At 43.7% G+C, this 13192-nt stretch overlaps 3 protein-coding genes across 7 annotated transcripts in view; all 3 read left to right on the forward strand.

Annotated features, from left to right (window-relative positions):
* Window positions 1–7245, forward strand: part of cg (combgap) — a 75498-nt gene extending 68253 nt beyond the window's left edge. For all 5 annotated transcript variants that reach the window (XM_065218302.1, XM_065218305.1, XM_065218301.1 and 2 more), the window contains exon 12: window positions 4998–7245. In XM_065218302.1, coding sequence (XP_065074374.1) covers window positions 4998–5081 — 84 coding nt within the window. In that variant the 3' untranslated portion in view covers window positions 5082–7245. The remainder of the gene's footprint in view (window positions 1–4997) is intronic.
* LOC135698404 (myb-like protein Q) lies at window positions 5169–5843 on the forward strand. The gene has a single exon (XM_065218380.1). The coding sequence runs from the start codon at window positions 5169–5171 to the stop codon at window positions 5841–5843; it is 675 nt and encodes a 224-aa protein (XP_065074452.1).
* A 946-nt stretch (window positions 7246–8191) lies between the features above and the next one.
* On the forward strand, window positions 8192–12634 carry LOC135698406 (uncharacterized). Its single transcript, XM_065218381.1, has one exon. It carries the CDS (start codon window positions 8192–8194, stop codon window positions 12632–12634), a length of 4443 nt encoding a protein of 1480 aa, XP_065074453.1.
* The last annotated feature ends 558 nt before the right edge of the window (window positions 12635–13192 follow it).

Genomic DNA, 13192 nt, shown 5'->3' on the forward strand with positions numbered 1-13192 from the left:
GATTCCGTTGTGAGATTCGATTAAATGAGACGAATTTATGAAATTTGATTGTAAGTTAGTTCCATGTCATAAAAAGTTTATTTCAATATCAAACCGTATTTGAATTTCTAAGTTACCACATAAATGGCTATTTACAAGTCACTATTTGGTCACTATTTCCGTAAATATCCGTAGTTTTTTGGGTCTTCTTCATGTTGACGATGGGTCAATATTTTTCGACTGGGCGAAGCTCTGGCGTGTTCGGAGGGTTCTTGTCCTTTGCCCTACGCGTTATTGGCGGCATACCACTCCATAACCTTTTTCTCGTAATGGCAGGATACCAAATCCGGTCAAAACAGCACAGAACAATCGTGTTGCTTCAGGAAAGGCAGCAGACGTTTTTACAGACACTCGTCACGTACATTGCCTGGTTGACGGTCCCGGTTGCAATGGTAATGTCGCTTTTCAAGCCACACGTACATTTTTTTCAAATTCTTTATTATAGGGATTTTTAGCAATTTCGCTAACTCGGCGTGCGAGAATTTCGGATTTTAGCGATGCGCGTGAGCAGTTCCACACAGATTCGCAAATCGTTTCGGATCGACCTTTTACGATTATGATGAAGCTTTGCACAGTTGTTTGTTATTGCCCAACATGCCATTTTACATATATGGTTCCCTATAAAGAGCCTAAATTTATAAAGAGGTGACATCTTATCAATTTGACAGGTCTTCTGCTCGATTGGAATGACTTTTCCTATGACTATGACAGACAATTTTGACATGTCGTCTCTTTCTAAATTCAGGCGTATTGGTAGTATTTTGGAAAATACTTATTTTTCAATAATTCATAACTTTTTTGTTTATGATTTGCCCAGCAAATGCACAGTGTCAGTAGGTATTACTTTATCTAAACTACAAAATAAATATAAAAAAAAATAATTTAAAAAAAAATATGCAATTTGAGTAATTTTTTGTGTGATAATTTTGATTTCTTTTGTAAAAAATATTATAATTTTTTACAGTGTATATTTTTTCTTGGAAGGCACAATAATTGTCCGCAACTTCTTCAAAGACACCATCTTGATCAAACAAATCGTTCACGAGATATATATTTTTCTATTGATGCGTATCATTTTTGCATAGGCTCTGTTCAAGTGTTAGTCGTGTGCAAAACTAGGGAACCAAATATGTAAAATGGCATGTTGGACAATAACAAACAACTGTGCAAAGTTTCAACATAATCGTAGAAGGTCGATCGAAAAATTAAAAAAAAAAATCGTCGTTGAAATGGAACTGCTGGCGTGCGAAATGTTGATGCTTTGTTCCTCTTGCTTGGACGCCATTTTGATAACTGAAGAGCAAATTTTCATTATGTCGGAAGTAACTTTCCCACCGATCCGAGAAAAATAAATTATGACCGAAAAGTTATTCTTATTTCCACACATATAATCTCATAGTGATAGCAATGTTTAACATATTAAGCAGGGTTTTAATCATACAAAGCAGATCGTTAGCTTTCATGTTAAAATATACTGGTTTTTGTGTCAAAAGTTATTATACGTCGTTTAGTGGTCCCTTAATGTTACCTAAGTCAAAGTGTATTATCAATCACGTCTCCTTACGTGCAGCCCATTCATCATTTCAGGACCACCGAAATCATCTTAGCAACAATCAGCTCGATTTCTGATGGATTGAGAAAGCGAAACGACGAACGTACACCTTTCACGGGTTTCTCTGCGCTGTTACTTAAGACAAACGGCTTCTCCATAGAAATCGGGTGACTTAAGTAACATCGAAAAATATTTTGATCGGAAGATGATTACAATTTGACTGGTAAAAAAATTTAAAAATGGGACGTGAGCCTATATTTGGACAGTATATAGTGTCCAAGTAACCAACAAGCCCGTTAATCGCCCTTTTTGATATATAAAGCTGCTATACGATTGATATAAAGTTCGGAAACACTATATTTACCTTATATCGCAAAAAAAAAGCGATTATCGGGTAGTTAGCAAGCTTGGTGGTTACTTGGGTGTTATAGAAGGAGTATCGATTGACACTGATAGTTCGACTTTGTTTACCTTTGTTACTTTCGACGTAATGAAAATTTGCTCTTGAAATGTCAAAATCAAAATAGAGGCATCATTCTGCACGGACACACCTACAAATGAGGGGTGTTCAGGTTTTTTAAGTGCTCGATTAAAAGAAATGCGTCCCGGGAAAAATCTGAGAATTTGTTATCACCGGGAAAACTCTGGAATTAAATGGCACCACCGGGAAGATTTTGTCCAAAGAATCGATACATCCTTCTTAGAATTCCGGAGACTTTGATTCCTTTGAAAATCTTTTCAAAAATTTCTTTTAGCTCTATTCAAAACAGCAGAATTTCGAGATTTTATTTAGAAACCCCTTGGATTATTTCAAAGAATTTCTTTATAATTATCAACAAATTTTTTGCAATCAATTTTGTGATGAATCTTTCGCACTAGAGTTGAAATTATTGCCAGAACACTCTTAGCACTCTGTTTCTTGTTGAATTCTGATCATAATTCTCTTGGAATTCTTTTTAAAATTCATCTGTCATTTTCCTCACGATCCCCATACAAATCTCCTCAGAATCACGTAAGAATTTTCAGCAGTTTTGTGTTTAACTACTCCTTTTTAAATAATCTAAAATTACCTAACAATTTCATTTAGAACTTGAATTTTTCTCCACAGAAATCCCTCCACATTCATCCAACAATTTCTAAGGATTTCATGTCAGAATAGTTCTGGAATTCTGCTCAGAACTTCTCCTTCAAAAACTGTGTGGGAATCCTTCTCAATATTTGTTCGAAATCAACACTTTGAATTCTTTTAAATTTTACTAAAATTTCCAGGGTTTGTCCACTAGATTCTATAAATTGTTGTGTAATTTGTTATAACCCTTAATATGCTTCCAAGTCTCAGAGCGATCAATCCTATACGTTTGACAGTAGGCAACATCACGGGCCTTATTTAAATACGGTCCGCCTGACGTATACATGGTGGAAAGGAACGGAAATCGTGTTATAAGCAGAAAGACAAGAGCAGATGATAGCATCAAAAACATGGCTGCCAGTCAGGCCCCCGGTGGTCACCCTGTCTTTAATAAAGAAAGCAGAACACTAAGAACTACAGCGCTTGTTCGCTGTACGCAAGTTATACGTAAAAATAGACGTCACATTTAGTTTGACATTTCGTTGTCATAATTGGTGAAGGGTATTCGAATGGAATGTTAATATAAAGAAATTTGAAATTATTTTCATTTCACACCGAAATCAAGGCTTGAAAGCCTTTTAAACGAAAGCGTTAAACCTTTCTTAATTCACGAGTTTGAATGCTGAGAAAATAACAACAACAAACTTTACACTATTTAAATTCTATGCACGTGAATTTTTTTAACGTCGAAGTTCCCCTCAATGTTTTTTTGACGTTTGACAAGACAGCCCAGTTGGCGAGTGGAATTCGTTAACTGGGCTGCGCTTTTAGTCCAGTTAACGAACAAGTACTGTAACTAAGAACGATTTATGTGATTACAGTGCCGCACACATGCAAACATATTCGGTTTTAAATTTGGCAAGCAATTTTAGCAACTGACACTTTTCAGTTCCTCCGACGATTCCGTGCAAACGACTATTAACTCACGCAAGGTAAAAATACTATTGGATAGAGGAGACAATTTTCATTCGTTACATTAGGGAGCATCCATTAAATACGTCACGTTCTTATGGGGAGAAGGTCACAAATGTGTGAAAGCAATGCATTATGTATAAGAACAACGTGATAAGGGTGGGGGGGAAGAATTACGTGAAATTTCACATGCAAACTACGTGACAACTTTCCAGTGTATACTCCGTCTTTGATACACTGGCTGCAAACGGGCATAAACAGTTTCATTGTTGTATTGTCATATATCGTGGGAGCTTATATTAGTGCTCTTATTCTGCGTGGCGTGTGAGATGAGGGGACTCTCCATTTGATTTGCAATTGTCACTTCACCTCACCTCACACACCGAACAGAATAGATCTAAAAGTTTCGAAGTGATAATGAGATCCATAAAAAAATAAGGCTAGCCTTAAGGTTTTTTTTCCTCTGTTCGGGACCTAACACTACTGCGACCAGTAAATTGATCTATTGTAGTATATCCCGTGTCTTTAGTTTAGTGCATGTCGTATTACTCCATCACTATTGAGAAATGATGAAGTATTCGATTTTTTTTACAGTTGCCACTCTTGCATTTACATCTCTGATCACGCCTTCCTTCGGATGGGAAGTAAAGCCGTTGGTCCCCGGTTCATGAGTTGATGGGTCGATAGGTAGGGTCCAGGTGTGGAAGCTGCTTTCCTGGCATGTCGGTAGCATTGGTGCTCAGCACGGAAAACAAGATCGACGGAAAAAAAAACAAACCAAAAGGAACACTCTTGCATTTATCGCAAGGATCCAACTCTAATTGAAAGGTCCCGCTATTTATACCCTTCGGAGTGTTGAAACACTCTCCAAAGGCGCGCCCCTTTGTCAGTCAAAATTGGATTCCTTAGCAACAAAATTAAGGTATGACACCGATAATGACCTTGCATCAGAACGCTAGTCTTAACCACTTCAAACTAGGGAACAACGAATAGAAGATTAGGAATCACATAGATGAAGACAACTAACTCATTTTTTTTCCTTGTTTCAAGATCATCCTTGGTAGACAATCCTTGGATTACTGAAAAATCCTGTTCCCCTAGTTTGAAGTAGTCAGGACTAGGAATCGGTGGTAGATCTTACATCCCGTAACGTACCACGAAAAGGTGATCTACCCACGTTACGGGGCAGAGCCTTAAGGTTACTTCAGGTTCCTTCGTATCTATTATATTTTTCATCAGTCTATCAATCGGTTATAGTATCCGCTCATTTGTAGCTAACTTAAAAATACTATAAAAGCATGCCTAAGATGTTTAGATAACTGGAATATAGTAACTCACGCAGGCTTTCCTTTTACTCTTAAACAGGTTCAGGTTCTTGAGAGCAACACCGCCCAGGTTATCAAGTACGAAATCATTCACGACTCGTCAAGGCAGTCGAACGTCGAGTGAGAGGAGGCTATGCTCCGTATAACCAAACCGGATGGTACGGAGGAAATGAAGAAAGTATTCATACTGAAAAATGAGGTGGGATGAAATATGCTGAATACTGCTGGAACGACTGTTTCTGCTGTTGGTGCTAATAATTCAACAGTGGGCAATATTGGTGGCCACAGTAGCAATGCAACTTCATCGCTAGTAATGCCAACGGCATCGGCCGCCGCAACGACAGTCGAGGCACCCCATGGCATGGCCATTGCTACAAGCACCAACGGGGGCGGTTTCATTATCCATCATCCATCAGGGGCCGTCATTACTTCACAACAAGTCCCTCAGCAACCACAAGCGCACCAACAGCAACAACAGCAGCGGCAAAATTCTTGCGCTGATATCGAGGATAAAAATGGCATTACTGTAAATATAGCTCACCATCAGCAACATCAGCAGCAGCAGCAGCAGCAACAACACCAACAGCACCACCCACACTCGCAGCAGATAGTTATGGGAGAGATTTTGGATTACAAGGATGCAACTTTAGTCGGTACTGTGGGTGGAGCCCCAAGTGGAGATAATCATCACAACTATGCGTCTGCCAATGCAATCGTTGTCAGCGAGAGCGCTGATTACCAACATATGTATCAGCAACAGCAACAACAACAACAACAGCAGCGAATAGTTCATCAGCACCAATCGTCAGTGGCAGTTGGTCCCATTGATTATCAACCCGGACGGCATCCGGAGCTTAGTACTATGATTAAACATGAAGTCTTGTAATCCGTTTTCTCCTTGATTTCGTCTCTTAGAAATTTCCTATCAAGCAATGTTTATGTGTATATTTGCCTATATTTTTTGATACAAACAATATTATTATGTTGACCAACAAAGTTAAGCTTTCATAAGGGCGAAAATGTGACCAATTGAATAGTTTAGTTTAACCATGTTATCATGATTTTCAATTGCCCTAGAAAATGAGGAAAACCGCTACTTTTAAGAACGAATTGGATGTACAACACTATTTTTGTACAAAAACTAATATGGTTTAATTTATAGCATTTTTTCCTTCTAATAGGAACCATAAGGATAATAAATTGTATCTAATTTACTTCGAACCTTGAAAGTATAATTTAAGCCAGTGAGCTAGAGAGAACGTCGTTTCGCCAGAGTATACACTAGAATTTCACCTTGCGTTACTTATAACAAGAGTTTTAAAATGTGTTGCAGTTTTTTTTTCTTTATCACACATCGTGTACATAGGTACGACAGTATGACGGTAGATGATATTTTCTAAGATGTTCTACCAAGTCGGGGAGAACAAAACTATTGAGGAAAGTAAAAAAAAAATGTTGATCGTATTTTTATTGTAGTGATAGAACATAGGCACATACAATTCTTTTTTGTTAAGAAATGTGAACCGAAACTGATCAATAAAACGGGAGAAAGAATCAAATTGTAAATATAAATACTGATTGTCTACAAATCGCGCTCCTATCGCGAAGAAATCGAAACAATATAGGTATCTACACAAGAACTGCACGACGATTCAACGATGATAATCAGCAGTAACAGAGGAAACCAACACATTTGTTTTGCGGCCATATTATTTCCTGTCTATTTTCGAAAAGTACGTGAGTACCTTTCGCCATTACAAACAAACATGCGCTTAGTTATAAAAAAAAAAATCAGAAATAATGAAATAACACACTGTGCACATAATTTTGCGTTGTGGTTTATTTTTGCTTTATGTTAATTAAGTTAAAATAATAATAATTTTATTAATACAGAAATAGAACGAAACCAATCGATTCTTAAAAAGAAATGCAATCGATCCGCTGGGGGAAGTACTTTTAGTTTGGAGACAGTCACTAATTGATGTTTTAGGAAGGTGTAATTCTTTAGATCATAACATACCTGGTACGTCGGAACGTTGAATCAACAGCTTATAAAGCTGTACACAGCTACACTTGACGGGAAAAACGATAAAATGTATTTGGCATTGCCGAAAAAAAGGACATCATGATGTTAGGCAGTCAATGTAGACGGGCTACACAAAAGTGCACAGTGTCACAATGTAAGGATGGCAGTAAACTTGTAAATTTTAAGAGAAAGTTTACTATTATATGTAAATCGTGAAAAAGAGCAGATTTGTGAATAATAAATATTTTAATATTCATAAAAATGTAGATGAAATTTATGTCGAAAGAAACTTACCAAGACGAACAACATTGTTCCGTCTCCGCCGAAAGTGAACCAACCATCTTGACAATCGCCGCTGACGAACAGCGACAAACAACACTAACCAATCAGCGACGTCCATATCACCATGCGCAGACAGCGCGCTCCTATAAAAGTGGCACCCATTAGGCAAACTGACAATCAGTTACCTTTTGACCGGCCACGAGTAAGCATCAGCAAGCAGCAGAAGAAAGCAAACCTTTGCAAACAAAAGCAGTAGAGAAATAAAGTAGTTACTAGCGTAGCCGTTCGCCGTTTGAATAATTACCCAGCAAGCATCCCTGGTTCGGAGCAAGCGTTGAACCCCACCCCCAGCTCTTTTCAGAGCTCAAAGAGTTTGATTTAGATCGACGCTTGCCTCCTCCACCAATCATTGCCGATACAGTCCACTGCCGAAAGGGAAAGTGCCTTCCCAGACCGAACATCAATTTGGTCCATCACGAACCGGATAGCGAGCCGTTTGAAGAAGCTTTCGCCCGAAAGTTTGCCCAGTCCTACCAAAAGGATCGAACTGCCTGCCGCCTTCCGAGTGGGGAAAAGGACGAGCTACGCTAGCAAACAGTGCCAAAACAAAACTGCTTCCGCTGTTGCCGATGCCCGTCGTGCGCGAATAAACAAGTGAATCGAGTTCGTGTGCGCGTTCGCGACAAATTAAAGACAAAGTGATTTCGTAAAAATACGAAAATGCCTATTACGCGTTCGTCGACACGCGATGGTGTGCAAGATGCTGGTGCGACTCGCGATGGCGTGCAAGATGCTGGTGTCGAACAGCAACAAGGAAATCCGTCACCATCGGATGGATCTGGATCGTTCCATGGATTCGACGAATGGGAAGCCGACTGGGATGAAGCTACAGCAAAGAAATATCGTGGATTGGTTCCCAAGCGAAAATGAAGTTGGTGCGGATTAATCGGACGTTGATCAATGAGACGCTTGGATTGGCACAACTTGGTGTGCTATCCAAGAACCTGGCTGTTACCTACGCTGAGTACAGCCAATTTCACAGCACGGTAATAGCCCTGGTACCCGATGAAGCGCTCGATGGACAGGATGACGAATACGCAAGCTTCGAGAAATTGTACTACGACGTATCCAATGCTGTGGAAGAGTTACTGCTAGAGGCAAAAGCTCGAGCCACTCCAAAGGTTCCTCCAGCCATTCCAGCAGCACCTCACGTGATTATCCAGCAGCAACCGTTAAAAGCACCAATCCCAACGTTCGATGGGAGTTACGACGCATGGCCCAAGTTCAAGGCCATCTTCCAGGACCTGATGGCCAACTCGGGGGATACAAATGCCATAAAATTGTATCACCTCGATAAAGCTCTTATCGGAGATGCTACTGGAGTTCTGGACGCTAAGCTCCTAAGCGAGGGTAACTACGAGCAAGCTTGGACCATTTTAACGGACCGATACGAGAACAAGCGAGTCATAGTGGAAACTCACATCCGTGGGTTGTTGTTCCTCAAGAAGATGACGTCGGAGTCTCATAAGGAATTGCGAACATTGCTGAACGAAACCACTCACCACGTCGAAAGTTTGCGCTACCTTCAGCAACAAATCACCGGAGTTTCAGAACACATCATTGTGTATCTGATAATTTCAGCACTTGATAAATCGACCCGTAAGTCCTGGGAAGGGACCCAGAAAAAAGGAGATCTTCCGAAGTATTCCCAAGTCATCGAGTTCCTGAAATCCAGATGCCAGATTCTGGAAAACTGCGAAGCAGCGTTCCAGTCAGTGCCGCCAACAATCAAGCCAAAACAAGCCCAGCTACCTTTAAGAGTTCAGCCGCAGAAGAGCCACGCAGTTTCCACCAATGCGTCCCAAGCATGTGAGATTTGTGGTGGTGATCATCGGAACTTCCAGTGCACTGCCCTGAACAACCTAACCGCTTCCCAGAAGAACGAAAAGATCCGAGCCGCAGGAGTCTGCTTTAACTGCCTGCGCAAAGGACACCGTTCCAAGAACTGCCCTTCAATCAAGACGTGTCACAAGTGTCAGCGCCGACACCACACGTTGCTCCATGATGATGGGGCACCCACCCAGGAGAAAATGCCAAACATTTCTCTTTCCGCGGAATCTATGGCAATCCCGCCACCGGTTCCGGCTGCTCCGAGTCAACCGTCGACGTCGGTGCAGAAGATTCTTGCCCCCGTGGAACATCCTGTGTCCACCACCTGTTCGTCAAACTTCGCCCAGTCGACCAAGACGGTACTACTGCTTACCGCAGTGGTGCAGGTGTTTGATAAGAAGAGTCATCCCCATCCATGCCGCGTCCTGTTGGACAGCGGCTCCCAGGTGAATTTCGTGACCGAAGACATGGCCAATCGCCTGGGTCTGCCGAAGAAGCCAGCCAACGTTTCGATCACCGGTATCAACGCGTTGCGCACCCTCGCTCGTGACAAGGTGACGCTGAAATTCAAGTCCCGAGTATCCAACTTCCAAGCCAGCCTCGAGTGCCTAGTGACGCCGAAAGTAACGGGCACAATTCCATCGTCGAAGATCAACATCAACAATTGGGACATCCCTGCTGGAGTGGTTCTTGCCGATCCCGAGTTCCACACGCCCGATAAGGTGGACCTGTTGATCGGCGCAGAGCTGTTTTTTGATATACTGAAGCCAAGCCAACTCAACCTGGCGGACAACCTGCCACAGTTGCGAGACACTCACCTTGGGTGGATCGTATCTGGTGTCATCGTCGAGCCACAGATTTCCAACGTATCAGTTCAGCATGCCAGCCACGTTTCTCTTGAAGACATCGAGCGAAAGATGTACAAGTTCTGGCAAATCGAGGAAGTGCCGGACGTACCCAAGTTATCAACCGAGGAGATGGCATGCGAAGCACACTTTCTGTCCACATACCAGCGTGACGAGTCCGGAAGATTTATCGTGAGCTTGCCGTTCAACGAAAATTCTTCGCAGCTGGACGATTGCCGTGCTTTAGCTCTGAAGAGGTTCCTGATGCTGGAGAAACGACTGATGAACAATCCCGAACTACAAGCGCAGTACGTAGAGTTCGTTCGAGAGTACGAGGTTCTCGAACATTGCCGTGAAATCAATGAAGCTGATGATCCTCCCAACCAGCAGAGGTATTATCTTCCACATCACGCTGTACTGCGTCCGTCCAGCTCGAGCACAAAATGTCGTGTCGTGTTCGATGCAAGTGCCAAGTCGTCATCCGAAAAGCTGTCTTTAAACGAAGTCCTGCAAGTCGGTCCTATGGTGCAGAATGATCTGCATTTCATCGTCCTACGCTTCCGAAAGTTCAAGATCGCCTTTTCTGGAGACGTTGCCAAGATGTACCGGCAGGTACTGCAAGCACTACAAGATCGACGTTTCCTCAGAATCTTCTGGAGACCACACCCGTCGCAGAAGCTACGGGTTCTGGAACTGTGTACTGTTACCTACGGTACAGCATCCGCTCCATACCTCGCAACAAGGTGCCTGGTACAGCTCGTCGAGGAAGAAGGTGAGTTTTTTCCTATCGCCTCTCGCATTGTAAAGGAGGAGACGTACATGGACGATGTACTGTCCGGCGCAGACTCGGTGGAAGATGCAATCGAAGCTCAACAACAATTGAAGCAGCTCCTAGGACGTGGTGGTTTTCCGATACATAAATGGTGCCCGAACTCCAAAGAATTTCTCGAGCGCATTCCCGTGGAAGACCAGGAAAAAAGGGTACCGTTAGAAGAACGTGATGTAAACGAAGCTATCAAGGTCCTTGGCTTGCTCTGGGATCCGAATGCCGATACGCTGTACATTGCAAACCATCCGAAGCTACCGCCGCCATTACAACAACGTGTTACGAAGAGGGTAATGTATTCGGAGATAGCCAAATTCTTCGACCCTCTTGGGCTGGTCTCTCCAGTCATCGTATTGGCAAAACTAATGGCTCAACGGTTGTGGCAGCTCAAGGTCGGATGGGACGATCCGATTGATGAAAACACGGCGCAAAAGTGGCAAGAACTTCAAGCTTCGTTGTCGCATTTGCACAACATCGCCATCCCAAGATGCGTGACATTCCAAGGAGTCGTCGCGTTCGAATTGCACGGGTTCTCCGATGCCTCAACAGTGGCGTACGGGGCCTGCATCTACCTACGAAGCCTCTTCAACGATGGTTCAGCGAAGCTCCGCCTACTGACAAGCAAATCCAAGTTGGCCCCTCTTCACGATCTTTCCATCCCACGAAAAGAACTTTGCGCCGCTCTCCTGCTGACACGATTAGTTCTGAAGGTATTACCTGCCCTGGATATGGAGTTCCGGGAAATTGTACTTTGGTGTGACAGTACGATTGTCCTAGCCTGGATCAAGAAACCGCTCAACCAACTCCTATTATTCGTCCGAAACCGAATCGCTGTAATTCAAGAACACACTGGTGGATTCCGGTGGGAGTACGTTAGATCGCTGCAGAACCCTGCCGACATCGTCTCGCGCGGCCAACTACCTGGAGCCTTGGAGAACAACAACCTTTGGTGGAATGGCCCTGAGTTCCTCCAGAGAGTGAAATGCGACATCGATCCACCCGAAGAAGTACCAGATCCGTTGCTGCCAGAGCTGAAACCAGTCACCGTCACCGCAGCTGTGAGTATGGAACCTTTCCCATTTTTCTCCAGATACAGCAGCTTCCGCAAAATCCAACGTGTAATGGGCTACGTCTTGCGATTCGTTGGTAACTGCCGTATGAAGAACCCTGCCGAGCGGAAGACAAACCATCACCTGATGATACCGGAACTGCGACAGGCAACCGAAGCTATAATCCACGTGGTTCAGTTCGTTCATTTGGCGGACGAGATTCAACGAGTTGTTGCCCACGAACCCTGCAAGAAGTTGGCAAACCTGCGTCCTATCTATACCGATGGTCTACTTCGTGTGGGCGGTCGACTCGATCGCTCACAACTACCGTTCGAGAGCCGTCATCCCATCATCTTACCAGACAAGGACCCGGTGGTACGCCTTTTGATTCGACAGATGCACGTCGAACAGCTTCACGTCGGGCAGTCTGGCCTGATGAACGCCATGAGACAACGATATTGGCTTCTGAACGCTCGCTCCACCATCCGGCAAATTACACGTAAGTGTGTGAGATGCTTCCGGATTAATCCAACCAATACCAGCCAACTGATGGGAAACCTGCCAGCATCGAGAGTGGTACCATCGCCCCCATTTGCCGTGACCGGAGTGGACTACGCCGGGCCTTTCCTGATTAAGCAAGGTGTGCGCCGTCCTGCTGTAGTGAAATCATATGTGGCCGTCTTTGTTTGTATGACCACCAAGGCCGTCCACCTAGAAGCGGTTTCCGACTTAAGACCGATGCCTTTCTGGCGTCCCTGAAGCGATTCCTTGGACGACGAGGAATGATCCAACAGCTGCACTCGGATAATGCAACCAACTTCCGAGGTGCCAACAATGAACTGAACGCCTTGTTCCAACAGTTCCGGGATCAGCAAGCCGTTAACACCATCGAGAAATTCTGCCGCAACCGTGAGATCGAGTGGCACTTCATCCCACCGGACGCACCCGAATTCGGTGGCCTTTGGGAGGCCGCCGTCAAGTCCGCCAAGAGCCATCTAAAGCGTATTGTCGGCAACGTAAAGCTCACGTTCGAGGAGCTATCCACCGTTCTGGTAGAAATCGAAGCTGTGCTAAATTCTCGACCACTTTTCACCATCTCCAACGACCCGGCAGACCCACTGGTGATCACGCCAGCCCACTATCTGATTGGACGCCCTCTCACTGCCATACCCGAGCCATCCTTGGAAGACGTCAAGGCAGCACGTCTAACTAGATGGCAACACCTGCAACTTATGCGCGAACATTTCTGGCGCGCTTGGAGTCGCGACTATCTGAACACCCTACAACCCAGAAAGAAGAATCTTCGAACTACGCCGA

Source organism: Ochlerotatus camptorhynchus, unplaced genomic scaffold (assembly GCF_037179485.1).
Source record: "Ochlerotatus camptorhynchus isolate MF236.1 unplaced genomic scaffold, CSIRO-AGI_Acam_v1.1 ptg000085l, whole genome shotgun sequence".
NCBI classification, from domain to species: domain Eukaryota; kingdom Metazoa; phylum Arthropoda; class Insecta; order Diptera; family Culicidae; genus Ochlerotatus; species Ochlerotatus camptorhynchus.